Source organism: Amia ocellicauda, chromosome 16, assembly GCF_036373705.1.
Source record: "Amia ocellicauda isolate fAmiCal2 chromosome 16, fAmiCal2.hap1, whole genome shotgun sequence".
Classification (NCBI taxonomy): domain Eukaryota; kingdom Metazoa; phylum Chordata; class Actinopteri; order Amiiformes; family Amiidae; genus Amia; species Amia ocellicauda.
Window position 1 is genome coordinate 16,563,532 of NC_089865.1, and position 18,457 is coordinate 16,581,988.

General features: G+C 37.6%; 1 protein-coding gene across 9 annotated transcripts in view; it reads left to right on the forward strand.

Annotated features, from left to right (window-relative positions):
- The window catches only part of tns1b (tensin 1b), a 195,946-nt gene that overhangs the window by 59,741 nt on the left and 117,748 nt on the right, over positions 1-18,457 (forward strand). For all 9 annotated transcript variants that reach the window (XM_066688451.1, XM_066688453.1, XM_066688454.1 and 6 more), the window contains exon 2: positions 8,319-8,433. In XM_066688451.1, the coding sequence (XP_066544548.1) occupies positions 8,319-8,433 (115 nt within the window). The remainder of the gene's footprint in view (positions 1-8,318; positions 8,434-18,457) is intronic.

Below are 18,457 nucleotides of genomic sequence, written 5' to 3' on the forward strand. Positions count from 1 at the left end.
CATCTTTCTGTCACTAGCATATGTCCTCCAATCATGCCTTAGGTTAAGTATTTAAAAAAAAAAACAGGCCACCCAAATGATCAACCTACAAATTAATATTGTATGTTATGTGTGCATAAATTAGAATCATGGAAATGGTAGTGTGCACAGATATATTCACAATAACTGCTGAAAAACACAGTTAAACTAGTTCTTACTGTTGAATGTTAAGAGAGTGTCCCTGAAAAATGAATGAATGGAGGAATGAATAACTTCTTGTGGGAATTCTGATATAAGACAGACAGAGCAGACTTCCTGGCTGAGAGTGTTTGTCCTGGGGAACAATTCAGGGGAGCTCTCTTACAGTAAAGATTAAAAAAAAAACCAGTTCCTTGTGATCTTACTGAACAAAAATGTTTCAGAGATGGAAAACAAATTCTGCTCAGTCTTGTGTGTGACTGCTCCTTCAGCTAAAATTGTAGATCGTGGGTTGCCCTAAAAGAAGCTGTACTTCAGTGGTTTTGAAATGATATGGACAAAAATGTGTAATTTAACTTAAACCCGACTATAGATAGACTGTCCGGAACTGACATTTGCTTTTGTTTCTTCACAATTGACTGGGCAGCTCACAGCAGTATAACAGAATTTGTTCTAATGCTGTATTCCTTGACGTACTGGAGGTTATTCTGAAGGTTATTAAAAAAAGTCCTTGGTTTAGTATTTTCAATAAAACAATACACACATGTCAGCTGTTCAGGTCCAAAACAATACTCTGAGGTTTCAGATTATAGGAGGAGGAAATGAATATTCAATAAGGTGACATCAATATCCATTTTGTTCATCAAGGTCTTAGACTGCATACAGCAGTATAAATATATTGGAGAATAATAAGCCTGATGACTGTCAGAGAACAACAGGTAATGTTGGCATTTTGTTTTAAGACATTAATTTACAGGATAATATGACATATAGTTATTGTAATCCAAACAGACGTAGCTCAGACCTTCAGTAATATGGAAGGTATAAACATCACACAAAAATGATGGGATTCTCACAATTTGCACCCTAGGAAAGTATCGATTGATTGAATGTATGGATGTTCAACGGAAAAGCAATTGCAATAAATGTAATTAATGTCTTTAAGTCTCAGTTACATTATTTTCTTTATCAATGCAAAACAAAACAAAAACTAATCTTCTGCACTGTGGTAGGAAAAAACCAACAATGGTTTCCTCGATCCCATCCCGATCAGCAACATACATCATGTGTGAACAATAAACACAGATTGCCACTTACTTTTGTGACTTAGATCAGCAAACAATTGGAGGCTGAACTGGCAGCTGCATTGCCGCTGCTGCTGGTGAAAGCTGTCTTTGGTTATTCATGGTCCACATTGCCCCATCTAAAGACTGAACTCCATGTGCCACTTGTGAAGCAAGCTTTTACCATTTTGTTGACCTGCCTGTTGAAGAGTGCTTTTGACAAGGAAATAGATTGCATCCTGCTTGGCATAGCTCTGTGTAAGCGGCACGCTGGCAGTTGGCTGCTTGGCCAGATCATGCCCCTTTCACTGCAAGCAAGAAAACCCTCTTTTTCCTCTTTTGCCCACGAGTTATTCTATTGTAAAAAATAAAAATGAAATGCCCTCCTGTTACCCCAAGAGCACCCCTACCACTTGCCCCATTACAGACACACACCATAGACAGAGGGTCCTTCTCACCCCAAAAACCGCTTGGCTGAATGCCCAGTTTCTTTTACTCCAGGGGTGGGGGGGGAGGACTTGGCTTTCATACAGCAACGAAGGACACAAAAACCCTACTCAAGAAACCCCCTTCACTACTCCTTTAAGAGGGATCTCAACCTCGTGCTGTGTGGGGCTTTTCATTAGCGAAATTAAAAAAGGCAGAGGAGCAGAAGGGCTTGATTTAGTGGGCCTGGTTTTTAACCTGCACTTTCTCTAATCCGTTTTACTCACGGGATTGCTTAGCCTGAAGATGGACTGTTTCCCTGACTGTTATTGTTATTAGACAGTTGTCATTATCCTACCTGCCACTCAAAGCTCTGTGACTTGAGGATATTCTGTAATTTGTTTTGTCTATAGGTTTCTTCAACCTCACCCCCCAAATAAATAATAAAACAATTATTCTGTAGATAAGAAAAAGTACTAAAAGTCAGTCTTTGAAAATACTTGCAAGTTTTAAGTTTTCATATTCTGTAAATTAGCTGCTGTACAGTTTTAATGTAAAAAGTCTAGCTTTTCAAATGAAAAAAAAATAGGAACACTCAAGATTGATTAAAAGCCTTTATTTAATGGCAATACCCAAGCCATTACCTTAATTGGGGTATTAGAACTGCTTTTATTACCTTGATTAACGCAATGGCCGAAACACATTGATACTGCCATAAAATGAAGGCTTTCTGGTTTGGATCAGCGCCCGTGTGTTGCTGAACTCTTTTTTTCACAAATCATGTTTCCTCTGCTGCAAGCTCGTCTGAGAGCGCGTGAAGTTGCGCCAGCTTTTTCTGTTTAGTTTTGTTTGTTTTGCCGTTCTACAGAGAAGGTCTGGAACTTTTGTGTGCTTGAGGGAGGGAAAAATGAGGCTACTTGAGTTGAACGCACTTTGTGGATAGACAGAAATTCAGTGTTTGTTATGCCTACAGCAGCTCTCAGGGGCACTAGAAGTTTACGATACACAATAAACAAAATAATCTGAGGTACTGGCATTTTATTTCCAGTATGGGTGGATTGTGGTTGCTTTTCAAACTGCGCCATCGCTGGAAGATAGACATTCCCCAGACATCCTGTGGCAGCAAGCCATGGCTTTGTTAATTTAGTGAAGTGGAATATGTGTGCTCATCAATCACAGGCTGAGGTTTACCTTTGTGGTAGCCAAAATAGTAGTGGTGGAGCTTTACCTATCAGTTAGAGGCTGAACGGAGTCTTGCATCATCATGGATGTAATCAACAGGACTGAGTTCATATCATCCCTGGGCCTTAAGGAGTACTGTCTGTGTGCATTTGACAGTCTGACTAGGGGGATTCCTGTTCCCAAGGGCTTAGTGTCTCTGTGACCAAGTACCCACTGAGTAGAGACTGCAGGCTGGGAGATCTCTGTTTTGGTGCTGCTGCTTTTGCACCATTTTGTGTGGATGGACTATTTGCATAGTTGGCAGCACTCCTGAAAAAAGAGACATGGTGCATTTACCCCGGATGATTACAAAGACTGAGGCTTTCATTGCTGTCCCCCCACCCATACTCTCCCACCCACACACTCACTCCCACCCACACTCACACCTAGCCTGCCTTAATCTGTCTTATCAAAAAACGAAGGAAAATAGTTACAATGGTCACATTGGTGAAATGAACTGAACACAATTAAAGAGTAAAGCATCCTCTTCTCATTATAGGAGCAGGAGATGGGAGCAAGGCTTGATCCTTTTGATTCAAATGTCAAGCTCTAAGACAAAGCATTTGTTTTTTTTCCCAAAAGAGGTGAATACATGAATAAAATATATTTTAGATAAGCAGCAGCTGACAACATTGAGATACATTTGAATAAAGGCATAACATTGCTCTTCTCCGAAGGACTAAACACGTCTGAAATATTCGACCTTGTGCAAGATTCCGAAAACTGGGATAATCGAGTATTTATTCTGTTTACCGTTATAGTTTTGTTTCAGTTTCATCTCATTGTTTTTGTTATTAAAATGTCTCTACAACCAAAGCCAAGATGGTTTAAATACTGAAAGAGCTGGTTTCCTGTATTTCGAATGCTATATGACTTCTTCTGTATTGCAGACAAGTCTCCTTCCAATGCCTTTAATGAGATGTACACATTTCCCTGTCTGGTCTTCTGTTTAGAATCCGGTTCAGTCTATGGGAAGGCTAGAAAAACAAACGTGAATGTGGTCATGTGTCTCGGGACGTGCTTCCCTGTCATTGCGAGTCTGTGTATTGGTGTGTGTGTGTCTCTCTGAGTGCTTTAACTGGCCTTCAAGGGAAGTGATATGGAACATCTGCACTTCTCGTTTCCAGAAAGAGGGAACACATTAACTGTGGTTTAGTCAAAGCTTGAGTAACTCATTGGCCCAGTGACAGAGGAGATTACAACTCAAATCATCTCTTTAAGTTTATTGAGAATAAATCTTAACTATGGAGCGAATTTCAACCTTTAGAGGCCCAAAGATTGGACATCCTCATGACAACGCTGTAAACTGACATGCTAGGTGGCCCAGGGCACGGGCAGCTATAGCAACAATGCTCCGCTTCATGGCAAAGACAGACGAAGGACCATCTGAGGGTTGCACTTCACTCCTACTGCAACACTGTACTCTGTTTCAACCCAGCTCCGGCCTGGAACTATGCCAAGCGAAATTAATATTTAGAGAGATCTTGAAATTATTTAAAGATTATCATCAAATATTTTGAGAAATCTCTAAATGAATGTCAGATATCTTTGAACGTTTTCAAGATATATTCAAATTTACTTTAAAATAGGATATCTGCAATTCTTTTTTAAATATCTGAAATACATTTTGAGATCTCAAAATAACTTCCTATTTTAAGATATATGAAAAACAATCTCGCAATAACTTCCTGTCTGACATTATCACTTCCTGTCCACTCATTCGTTGATATCTGTGTAACAGGAAGTGATCATTCTGACAAGATATCTCAATGTATTTCAGATGTCTTCAGGAATTTGAGATATCTCAAAATTAATTAGCCGATTTCCGTAAATAGAATTAAATGAGAGTTATCAACATTTTTAAAGCTATCTGAAAGTGCAGTTCCACAGATCTCTAAATGTTTAATTGGGGTTGCCATATGGAACAGATCTGGAGTTTGAAGCTGCCACTAATGTGTTAAAAAATGGTTAATGATAATGTGACATTTAATTGATTAACTGTCTAAGCTTTAGATAACTATGCAACAACAATAAATGCCTTCATGAAAATGACCCCTTTGTTTGAAAACATGCATGATTGTTGTTTTTGATTTTTCAGTTTTTTTTATATGGTGTGTACCCCCATTAGCAAGTAAAGTATAAACAGAATTACTAACTGATGAGATTCATTATGTCTACATTAAAGGAGTTTATTTCATTAGAAAGGATAGCAGTAAGGAACCTTTTAGAGAACTAAACTAATCATGGGCAGTTAATCTGTTGTGACATTTAAGCAATGATATCCATCTTCCTCACTCCTTATTACTGCCAATGTGTTACTGATTTAGCAGCGGCTTCAAAGACCAGGTCTGTAGATTGGAGTCAGTATTAAACAGCATGCCAGATTGTAACAGGAGGAGCCAGCGTACAACTGGTCGCTTACGGGCAGCTTGGTTGAGATCAAATGTAGTTCAGTTCTGATAATGCACACTCAGATGGATCCACCCAGTACAGATTTGATTGATAGAGAATGGGCCAGTAAGTCTGTTAATGCTCTGACAAAACTGGGAAGAAAATGTACATTTACTCTATGACATTGGTTTGGAGCTTTTGTTGTGTTGTGTTGTTTTCTTGGGTTTAAGCAAAGGGAAAATAAGTCTCATTTATAGACAGTAAAGCCCTCTGGCAGTGCTTTACTTAAAACACAATGGATTTACAGTCCCTGTGGTTTTTATGCTACCGCAGTGGGAAGACAATAATCACTGTAAAAACACACGCATAGTTATAGCAGTCTTGTTTAGGAGAGGGGATTGTCTGTTTTTGGAAACAGCACTGTAATAACAAGTCAACTATTTTATAGAATTGGGCTACACAAATAGTGAGCAGGCTTAATTTGTAATACATTGCATATTGAAGTAGATTAACATGTTAAAAAGAAGCCATGTAATTTAAAGTTTGGGAAACATTATTTGCTATAGACTCCAAACGATCTTGGAACTTGAACTTCTAGCAAGTCGAGTCGCACAGTAATCATCTGGCAAAATGAAGATTCTGCTCTATGCCCTTAAAAGCCATTAGTCCAAGCAGCTTCATTGTGAAGTGCTGCAGCAATAGCACCTAATGGAAAGCAATTGGATTTGCTATTCATTGCACACAAGGCTCCTGACAGTGATGTGCTACTTCAATGGCAACACACACACACACACACACACAACAGTGGGCCCAGCCGGTGATGTACTCTAAAGAAATATGAAAGCTGAAATAATCTGTTGTAATAGACCTAGACTATGGCCAGGTTCTCCTTCTAAGACCAGCGAAGATTATGGAGGTCAGTTTACCAACAAAGAGGCTTGTAAAGTTCAATTAATGGTTTTACTCTAACAAGATTAGGCTAATCATAAAGGGTGTAGGGCATAACAGAAACCTGGTATGGAAAAGGACGGCTGTTTCACTTCAATTGTGTGCCGGCAGTGTACAGTACTTCCAAGGTCACAAGCCATCTGCAACTGAAAGATGTTTTGGTTTATTAAAAATCTGTATTAGTATTCTGGAGAGTAGTTCTTTATAGAGTTAAGTTAAGAACCGAAACTCAAAAGGGAGAATATGACCTCCTACATGTTTAAACACAGGAAATGTCTTCTAAAATAAATAGTTTAAGGTCAGTCTTAATCATACAAAGACATAGATGCAAACTCTTTGAATAGCTACTTGATAAGATGCACAGAAGGCTTTGGTCTAAATCAACTCAATATAATTGAAATGTTTATTTGCATTTACATGTGGAACAGTAAATAGAGTGTACACAATGAGTATGTATTTTTTTTTTTTTTTTTTTTTTGTCCTGCATCTCTTACCACACTGTGTTGAAAACATAATTATTACTGACATTTTGTTCTTAACGGTTATCTCCCAGTGGCACACCACACCAACCCTTCCCGTTTCCCAGGGGATAAAGTGTCTCTTTTTTTCTTCCCAACACTGCAGCAGATTGCCTAACATTTTGCACATCTCCACTTAGCTCAGTCTGAAATGGTCATCTTGATGGGAGGTCTCCCTCCTAAAAAACAAACAAACTAAAATAAAATGACTGTGTTTTATCAGGTGAAAGTCTTGCTGGGAAGGTTCAGTGTTAAGGGAATATAGACCAGCTCTTGCCTCCTGGACTCTAGAGCTTTATTATTATTGATCATGGAATTGGAGGACACCAAGCTGCCCTTTTCAATCTTCAAGTACAAGCTGCATGTGGTGAATAGAGATTTGGTTATTCAATATTAATAAGCTGGGAGTAAAATAACATTATATATTCCCATTCTCTTTATGTGCTCTTTTCAAAACCACCATTAATTACTGTGTCTATAGAATAAAAGCAAATGTGGGGCTCTGTGCTTTCAATTAGCAATGGCTGGGTCCAGTTTCAGAAGGGGTTCAGTCTGTTTTGCTTTCTGTACCCAGTATCCTATCCTCTCGGTGATGTGGTGCACATGTTTTCTGTAAACCAAGTTATCTTTTATTAAAATGACATTGGATATCACAAAGACCCTGCAGCCTTTTTTGGGGAGGATGAAAACCCTTTCTAACTTTAAAGTTAAATTGAAGCCACCTGAATAAATATTTCAGAGGAAGTGATATCATAGGCTACACAATTGAGGATGTCCATTAAAGAATCAGGGATCTGTACAAAACAAGGGGCATAATTGCCTTATTGAAGAAGATGAAACATGATATTTTAAAAGTTATTGTGAAATCTTTTTTTTTTCTTTCAACCAGTAACAGAAGAAATCAGGAAAATATGCTGTTTGGTTTAAATAAAGGCAATACAATATATATCACAGAGGGAGATTTTGCATTTGGAGATTTTCCATATCAAAACAATTTAAATGTGCACACAATTTGCTGGGATGTCAACAGTGAGCTGCACGTGCTGCGTACAGATGCGGTTGCTTTCTTGGACACGTCTCTTTGTGTTTTCTCCACCCTTATTAGGAAGAGGGTGTAACTGGTTCCAAGGTTCCTGTGTTTTATTTTCCCCTGCTCTTTTGCTGAGATTGTAGTTATTTTTTTATTTTAAGTACTTGGACTGTTTCTGTCTTACTGAAGCCAAGTCCAAATGTCTGTGACACAAACGTGGCTAAATGCAGTCAATGTTTCCAGTTGGTAATGCCCACTGTATGTGCTGATGAATTTCCCAAAATTTCTCCTACCTTTAACACAGAGGGAACTGCAAGGAATAATTTACCATGCATTTTATTTTATGGACTGTCAAAGTCTCTTTTGCTTTGCTTGTCAGTGAAGTCATGTGGTTTCATCTAGCTGAACCATTCCCAATTAAATGAAGAACTAAAGAAAGTATTTGGGAAGAGCCAGAGATCAACTTGATTTGGCAATGGATTCAGGTTATTTTTTGTTATTTTAATTCGCTGTCTGTTTTCTCTCTGCTTTCTTCAATCACAGCCAGAGGAGTTCGAGGCCGTCCATTCCCACACGTTTCGGGTGAAGACTTTCAAGAAGGGCAAGCACTGTGCGGTGTGCAAGCAGATGGTCAGCAAGGAGGGACTCGTCTGTCGAGGTCAGTCTGGGCTGTGCAAATGAGGCCTAACATTTACTGTAACCTGAGGTATCCAGCAGGCTTAAAAGAGAGGTGTAGGGGTCAATTTAGATCCAGAGTAATTAGCACAATACCGTGACTCATACTGTAATCTGACTACTTGTTGGTGCGAAAGGTGAATTGATTCTGGCAGTGCCTGAAAGATTGTGGCACACATGTTTTCATATTCTAGTATGAGAGAAAAAAAATTATGTATGCAGTCCTGGCTTCCTGTAAAAACAATGCTTCAAATAGGTACTAAATGATTTAATGGTTGGTAAAAAAACAGCTGAATCTTACATGTCATTACATAAATTCCCCAGGCATGCTGAAGTATCTGATATTATTTTATTGTTTTTCCAGCTTTGTTTAATACCAAAAATGTCTTAATACTTTACTCCTGGTTTCAAGAATGCTATATGAAGGAAAAACAGTTTCACTTATCTTGTGATGTAGTGGAAATTCATGTGGTACTGTATATGTATAATGATGTCAAAGACAAAACACCAGAAATAGTGAAAGACAAGGAAAACGGAGAGCATTAACAACTAATCGCGTAATTTAGGCTTTATCAGGTAGATTTCTAATTAATACTGGGGTGCTGTAGTGCATTTTTTATTTTCTGATTTCCACATAATGGAAGTTTCTTCACAGTAGTGAAAAACCTGGTCAGACACAAGCACAACCACATGCAATCACTGCTCTTATAATCACAGATGCCCCAGTGATTTGGTGCCTGATCATTAGTACATTATGTGCATAATGCAAATACAATGTCATATTTTTTTCTGCAGAAGTAGAATTGCAATTAAGAGAAGTCCTTTTATCGCTGGTATATCGCTGAAATAGGAACCTGAGCTATCTGAAGATATCCAAACAACAGATAAAGCTTTCATCTCCCCTTGCTAATTGCAAGAGCTTCAAAAACTAAATAAAACAAACAAAGGCATAATAAACATATCCAGGAAGAGACAGTTCAATGTCTCACAGATCTTAGAGAGTCCATGGACAGAGACCCACACTAACAGCTGAATCTTGTGCAGAACCTAAAGCTTAACCAAGACTGACAACCAGAAAGCATCTCTATTTACGAGGCTGAAGCAAACAACAGAGATAGTAGCACTGTCTGAGGGTGTTAAGAGACAGCTGTTATCATTTGCTCTTTTATCCACCACCATGGTATAAAAGTCCAGTAATAGAATTTTACATTACACTATTCAAATCTCCTTCTAATTCCAAAATCCTCTTGTATAACAAAAGACCCAGAAGCCCTTATCCTAATCAGTCAATTCTACATAACCCTCACACAATGCTCTGGGACACAGCAAATCAGCAGCTGTATTCTATATACAGAGCCTCACAGTCTGAATTCACTGTATCATTAGAGCTCAGATTAATCCCCTTTTCTGCATTATATTTAATAAAAAAATGAATAATTGTGTATCAGTGACTGTACATAGTCTGTGTAAGGTTTTAGTGCTTTTTTAATTTTTTTAACCTGTGATCACAAGCTGTTATTTAAAATTGTTGGCTACAATGTTACAGATTTCCAGTATATCCCATGTACTTCCAAGGGGATTTCAACTTGACACCTATTAGGTCTCCTTGAAGAGTTCGTTTCTTAACCCGGGGGCTGTGGGTTCCTTACATGTTAAAATTAAATGATGCCTGAGCATTTTTACATTAATTATGTAAATGCTGCACTTTATACCACACCTGGTGAAAACTAATTTATAGCTTTCAGCACCACACTTCCAATGGACAGCTCCTCAAGCAGTCATTCAATTGAGGTGAAGTGTAGCATAGAACCGCTGTCAGGTAAACTTACATTTGACACTGAAGGTGGCTTTCAGATTGGCTTCTATTAAATGCTCTAAAATTGCTCATTGTGTAAACAGTGGACAGTACAATAAGCAGCTTATTAAAGAATGTTACAAATAAAGAACATGGATGGTCAGCAATTATGGCATCACTCTCCAATAAACCAAAATGTTTTAAATGTATGATAAAGTCTAAAGCACATTGTAGGTAATGGTCTCTGTAGGCAGTAAGCAAGATTTGCAGAGCGACTGCAGATTGCTTGTTGACGTTGGTCTGGCACAACCCAAGACTGCAGATTATAGTAAACTATTAAAAATGTCTCTAGTAATATGGGCATGCTTGCCTGAAACAGACTCTGGGGGCTTGGGGGGTGTTAGTTTGCAGCATATATGTATTCTAATAGGAATACTGTGATTTATCGATGCACAGACCTGTGCCTGTAAGTGAAGTACGCTTTGTGAAATTCCTGGCACTGTTGCTCTTTTTAAAATTAGCAGTTCCGCATTATCCTAGATAAAAGAGCGCTCTAGCACAACACCATAAGTGTATTGAATAAACAAGCTGAAACTGGGACACCTGGCCACTTTAAAGTAGGTTACAGCACGGTGTTAAGTGCAGCAATTCTTACGTTCAGGTAGTCAGCTGTGGATTGCAGATATTATCCTTTAAAGCAAACCTGCTCCCTGGATTATAACATTTGAAGAAAGTGCTTTTATGTCTCCAATTCCCTCTGGTAAAATAGCCCCTCCAACTGAGGAACCCCCCCAAGGGAGTATGTTAAGAGCAGGACAGCTGAATATTGACAGGGGCTTAGTGGAATATTTAGTCTCAGTGATGTATTACACACATCGAAGGGTTTTAAAGCTTAAACCTTGACAGACAGTATTCATTTGAGAAGCTTTTATTCAACAATAGTGGCTGCTTCCCACATGGAGAAGGCCACCCTCTGGTGGAAGACTTGGTAGTTCCTCTGAGACAGAGCAACGCTTTAGGGATTAAGTGGATTTAAGACTAGCTGCCTTTTTGAGAAAGCACAAATGGTTGACTTAAATAATGGCAGATTCTGCATTGCATTTTCCATATGTTTGTTAGCTATGATGGAAGCTAAGAATCTAAAGAGGTGTGGATCTCCTACCTTACATTGTATCTATTCAGAAATAAGCAAAATGGAATATGTTAATAGTTAACTGTTGTCAACTGTTGTTTATAGTATAGTTTGAATCACATTGAACCTACTTTGAATCTCCTGATTTATGTGATTATACATTATTCTGACAAATGTCAAAATGTGTCCAGTTATTATTTTGAAGTATTACAGGTAGAAGGTTATTCCCTCAAAACAAACCATATTAATATAGTCATATGATCAGTTATTGCATTTAGAATTTGATGGTAATATATATTTATATTATCTTTTTTAAACGAATTAATGTATGAATTAACCACATCTCATGTGGTTATTCCACACCAATATAAGAGATGACCTTGGGTATCTGCTGGTAACAATGACATATTTCAGAAAAAGTTTTGGTTTGAAAAAGCTTCTTGGTGTGGCTAAAGGTTAAATGCTGGTAAAGGGCACAATAAACCACACTAATTTGCCTATAAGCTGGGAGAGAGTGCAGAGCCAGGTGAGCTCATTCTGTGGTTTCTTAAACACAGCTAATCTAGTTCAGTCTGTCATTCAAACTGATTCCTATCTGGTGCATTAACTGACTGTGGTAATTTGGCTGGAGGTAGAAGTAATTGCATAATTGTAGTGCTGCAGTCATCAAATCCTTATCCATGGAAGTCGACTTAAGCAGCCTTTGAGTTGCATACCTGTCTAATTAGTGCGTGTCAGAGCCACATCTTGTAGAATATGATTGGTATTCAAATCCTTCTCTGGTAAACACATAAAGAGACACTTTTCATCACGTGCTAAACAGAATTTGTGCAAAACTGCTTTATTACTGAGAACTAAAGTTAGACTTGTTGTTTACTACTGAAAACCAAGACAGATTCTAACTATCAATTCACTATCAATTAGAGAACCAAGATACATAGATAATGTATATTTATCTATCTATCTGTCTATAGAATGGAGATCATGGTAATGTTTCTCAAGGCATAATTCAGTAGAAATTATAATTCATCTTTCACAGTCTAACAGTCTAAATCACTTAATACATAACTAAGTGACACTGTTGGTATCTTGTGAAAATCCTCTGCACTACTCTGTCGAAGTATTGCTCTGATTGTTTTTTTTTTCTCACTTGCCGAGCACCATCGATTTCAGAAAGCCACATTAAAGTGCTTCAAATTAATTTCTTCAGATGCACAGTGGAAAACCATACGCCCCATCTCAGGCACTGATTTCGTGGCTGCGGTTTTCTTATTAAATATTGATTGGACCACTAATTAAAATACAACCCACTGAGAAGAAACATCTAATTTACAAATGCATCTCATGGGACAGCACTGAAAGACACACACGCACATGCAGAGTTACATTATACCATTAGAGGGGATTCACATAATTACATCAAGTGCCTTGGTCAGTTAAGCATCTCAGAAATGTGCACCTAGCTTCGGTTGAACTGTATTATTTTGTATAGTAATAACTCTATGTATTTATTTTTTTGTTAGTACATGTAATATAATGGGATGTAAATTAGATTTGCAGAACTAAACCTAGAAGTAATCTCACTAACTAATTTAACTAATTTATTCAGATTTCCCCAGCTAAAGTTGAAACTGATGTGTTTTTCAGTTTACATGTTTAGTTCTGTCTTTCATAATTTGGAAACTTTATTGTGGTCATCTGTGTTAGTTTAATTTTGAATAAACATGAGCATTTATGGTAACTTCCTGAAAGAAGGGCAGATTTGAATATCCAGTTTCATGTTTTCCCAATCAGGTTTGTTGAAACGCATGTAATACTCACTTGTTTTAGTATTTTCTATATATAGTATTGAGTATTGTTTACATTTGTAAAGGTTTCAAATCTGAAAAGTGACACCTTGTGATGAATTATTGATCCCTTCAAGTATCAAATGTAAAATGTCACATAAATAATGCAGCTGAGAATCAGAGTATAGGATTTTTAAACTTACTGTACGTTAAAATCATTGCATTAGTTTAAAATCAAATGTAGAGATCTTAAATGTTCAAACATGCGCACATTTATAGCCCTCACAGAAATGTTGGAAATAATTTACATTTTTGTAGTTTTTCTTCATTGTAATAGTGCCATCTTCTGGCATAAAGCAGGCATGATTTACTAAAAAAAGAACTCCATGGCTTCACTAATTAGTGCCTGATTACCTAATTCAACTATTACTGAACTAAGCATTTGCTGAAATGGATGGTTTTAACTGTTTTCAGTGGTAAGAATGTTTTAATGAATCACATAAGTTGTGAGGTTTAATTACAATAGGATTGTGTGTGTGGGGGGGTTATTCTGATAATTCATACACTAAATCACACAATTATGTTATTTTCTCCAATTCACACAATGTTCTTGCTTAACACAAAATCTGGTTACCAAAACCTCCCATAATGTTATGACAACTAACAATTTTATTCAGATTTTTCTTCACAATTCAAATTATTCAGTTTCAGCTAGTTGTTTCAACTTTCCTTTCTCACACACTAAATGTAAATATTATGATATATATTTTATTAATTGCATATTTATCTGATATTTGTTAATTTGTGTCAAACAACATAATTTCTGATGGTAGTGAATGCCTTAGTTTGAAGCCATGTGATATTCCAGGAATCATAGTGTGAGGCACTGCTTTCCAGGTTTTTCAACTAAAGATGTTTGGCAGAGGCAGGATTTACCTGTTACCTATTTTACTCTGTTTCTGTACTGTCAGATTTGTGAGGATTACCTGCAACACTGGGGGACAGCAGGTGTGGGGGGTCAGAGAGCTTACCTGCGGATTAAATATCTTTCTCTCCAAAAGATAAAGGCCATGCATTTAACTCGGCTTCAGTCATGCACAAATCCAAGGTACTCACTTCAAACAGAGACGAGTTTATCTCTACAATTAGAGGTAATGAAAAAAAAAAAAATTGAACGAACTGTTCAGTCACCCATAGTGGGGGCAGGTAGAGCACACATGAGTGCTTTTCTGTTATTATGAGGAAAGAAAAGGTGGTCTGGCGTCTGACAGATAGGCTTGACAATTGGAATGTGCCTTTGCATACAGGTAGGTGGAGTATGGATGGTAAACTGAGTGGTAGTGGAGTGGAAGGCAAAGGAACAGTCGACTTACTGGCGATAAACAACATCGCAAGATCTGAGCATCATGGGTTTAACATCAACCAAATGGGGCCTTCTTTTAATTTGATTAAACCCTAGACCAAATCAAGACATTAATTTACTCATGAGTTACAAATTACAAACTTGTACCCTCTCACGTTTTCATTTATAAGTAATTGAAAGCAAATTCTGACAATCCATTATAACGTAAATCGTTATAATTTACGAGTTGTGGGCAGGCCAAAATTTTGATTTGGTTCAGGCCTTAATAATAATAATAATAATAATAATAATAATAATAATAATAATAATAATAATAATACAAAATCAGTTTACCTGTTTGATGAAAGAAACAGATTATTGGAGTTGACTGTTCTCCCCACTGGATGGCAGCAATCTGTTGTTCTGAGCATCTTTTGACAAGACCTAAATGGAGCACAACACCAGAAAAAAGAGAGAGATTTTGACAAATATTTTTTGTATTGTTTTTTGCAATTGTCTGATATGCGATCAATGAATACATTCCTGGATAAGCAATAGAAATGGCTAACTAACTCTAGTAGAGAAGAGGACACAGCAATTCCTCTGGAACAACCTGAACTATAGTACATAGAATACATAAATAAATATGTTTTTGCAAACTTTACAATGACGAATGTCCTGTTAATAATACAGTTAATAACACATAAAAACAAGTAAACACCATACACTAGTATTACACTGCATTTTACAATACTATCATATTTCTTACTTTAGTACTTGTAATACTTTGTGGGATATAACTTTGTGACACATATTTTGATTTGGGATTTTTCAGATTACAATACTAGCTGTGTGAGTTCTTTTTTTTTTGTAATGTTAATATACAGTTATTTTTTGATTGTTCTGGTGATACCCCATTATTAGGTAATCCTTAAAAAAAAAAACAGAATAATAATCATCAATGGCTATTTCACTACTGGTTGCCATATTTCTCCTTATGTTATTAATATCGTTTGTATTTTGACTAAATGTATCTACTTAATTTAGTTCACTTGATTGCTGATTATTAAAAAATGTGATACAAATCTAAGCAAAAGTTGTGTAAAAGTAAATATATATAAATCAGTGCATAATTAACGAATATCTTCTATGCTTACAAATTTACATCGCAGACACTGACTTTTTAAGCACATTTTATGCGTTTTACTACCAATTGCTATAATTCTAGGAGGATCAAAATTGAGATGGCAAGTGTAAGATGAGTCATTTAAAAAAAATAATTCAGGTCTGGCTGGAAGTTGCTACGATCTTCTGATTTGAACAGAGGAGTTGTCCAGTTTGGCCTGAATTGTGCAGGTTTAATCGTGGACCACCAAACGTCTAAATGTTTTAAAGGCAGTGACCCATTCTGGCTGTGGTTAGTGACGCCGCGGGGGAAGCAGCCACTGGGAGACTTTATCTACGGTCATAAACTGAAGCGCCCTTGGAATCTATGGTATAGTGCTGCCGAGGGAAAAGACGCCTCTGTATGGTTTGAGTTAGTCCGTGGACGGCTCTCTGCAACGTGGAGAGAAGTGGGACTGTTCTCAAGCTCCCAGTGCTAATAGGTACTCGTAAAGGCAGTTGCAGTGTGCCTGAGCGAGACCCAAGCCAAAGGAAATATTAAACTCATTTTTACTGATTGTGCTCCCCTCGCAGTCAGCTCGAGCCCGTCCTGAGGGACGAAAGCCCATTATAAACGGCCTCAGCGAGGAAATGCCTGCATTCTCCCCCCTTACCGCATTCTATAAATTGTGACTCAGATATGAAACAGCTCTCCTCCGCCATAATCCTTTCAAACACAAGGTACACCTCCCCCCCACCCCATACAGACACACACACATTTATGTAGAAACCCTTGATTTCCTAACAAGGCAAGGCTTTGATTGAGGCAATAGAGCTAACATTTTCACACCCAATATGGCCGTGTCCTTGCCCTCTGGTTTGAAAGAGCGTGGTCTGTGTGCCGTGTGTGATGTCCAAGCTGAAGCTCGGATGTGAATGGTGGATTTCTTGGACGCGAGGGCGAGGAGGAGCCCTGCATCTGTGGCTTTGTAACCAGTATATTATTATGGCCCAACAATCAGGGATTAAAACCCAGCGCAGAGGGTGGGGTGTACTGGTGTGTGTATTCCTTCACAATACGACGATTGTACTTTGAGCGTTATTAACTTTCACTGGCCCCTGTCTGACCAGTCATTTTGGGGCTTATCAGGTTTTTGACTCACCAGACAGCGAGACAGGCGCAGATAAAAGGTACTTGAATGTACAGATTTAACTGCTCTTGGAAAGGACTGTGACATTTAGAGAAAAAAGGGGTTGTTAGGAGACAAAATTAATCCAAATTGATATAGTTGTTGATTAATCGATTTTCTTCAACATTTCAAGATGCCCATTGGTAAGAGCTTACACTAATTGATATCGAACTTTCGCCTTTCAGGTTAGAATCGAGTTCCTTAAAATTGTTAAACAGACCAAATCTCAGCAACTCTTTCACCACAACCCTGGTTGTCTACAGCTCAACAGCTTAATTGAGCCCTAATCTGGTTTAACAGAGTGTATACAAGGTGTTATGTAAATCTTGAGGTAATAAACCCAAGACTTTTGGCTGAGGTGCTGACTTATTCATAGTCTGTTTATCTCATTATTTACTGTTTACACTCAGTTAAACAGGGTTATCACCATTATGCTTCACCTCCGGGGGGTGAGGGAGGAGAACCCAGAATATTGAATTTTATATGGATGTGTTCATAAGAATCATATTACCAGGCAGTCGATTTGTATATCTTGCATTTGAAGCTGATAATAGAGAAATGGATGCTGTGATGACAGTAAGATTAACACCCCATTGGTTTGTGCAGGAGTTAGTGTTTTCATCTTGACATGCCTGACAAATAATGGAGATTATTTGCCGCTTCTTTACAAACAAGGAGACCTGTCCCTTCACATATGTGTGTAAAATAATTTTCCCTGTCAATGACACCATTCTCCCATTCTGATCTGTCTTGGTTTTTGGAAAATGCCTGTCCATGTTTCGTCACTGTTTGGAAACGTAGTCTAGCAACCAGAAACATCGTCTCATTCTGTCGCATGACAACTATTTTATGATGAATGTTTTGTTGTTGTTAAGTAATATAGCTTTTATTAATAGAGTATTTATTCATTTTGTCTGGGAAATTTTCTAAATAATACAGTTGACAATGGCTACAATCATCTAACATTCTTTAAAAAAATATATATTTAAATCTTTTTTTTTCTTTCAGTGCTTGTCATAGTTAACAGATGCTTTAGTTCAAAGTTATTTATACAGACTAAGGAAGTCAGCAATACATTTAACAACTTAAGTCTACATGATTTATAACAGGACTTCAGTCTTTACTTTGCATTCAAAATAAGATAAGCAATAAGGAGCAACACCCTGACAGGTAGCACGTAGGGGGCAGTGTTGAAGTCCTAGAAACCTCCTTATATCAAGCCAATCTCCTCTACCACTGGACTAGTAAGCCTCCCACTTTTCAGTATTTTTCTATCCTGTAGATTTTGATAAATAAACAATTTTCAGTGTACTTCGGTGCATGATAAGTTGTATACATATGTCATTGGGAAATAACCCCAGAAACTGTTTAAAATGTACTGATTGCCGATTAGTCAATAGAAAATACATAGTTAATCAACTGCATGTCTGGGCCCATAGTCAAGAGTTTTATCTGCCCATTGATTTTATTAAATCAGACAGATTTTCAAAGCTTACACTATGGGAGCAGGTCCAGCTGAGCCGAGGAAATACACCACAACATAGAAAACGAAAAAACCCGTCTACAAATGGTGCCATAGACACAGACACCACAACCCGAAAGATCAGACGCACGTAAACCCTTGTCCCAGGACAGGCGTAACTTTCAGGAGGTTGCG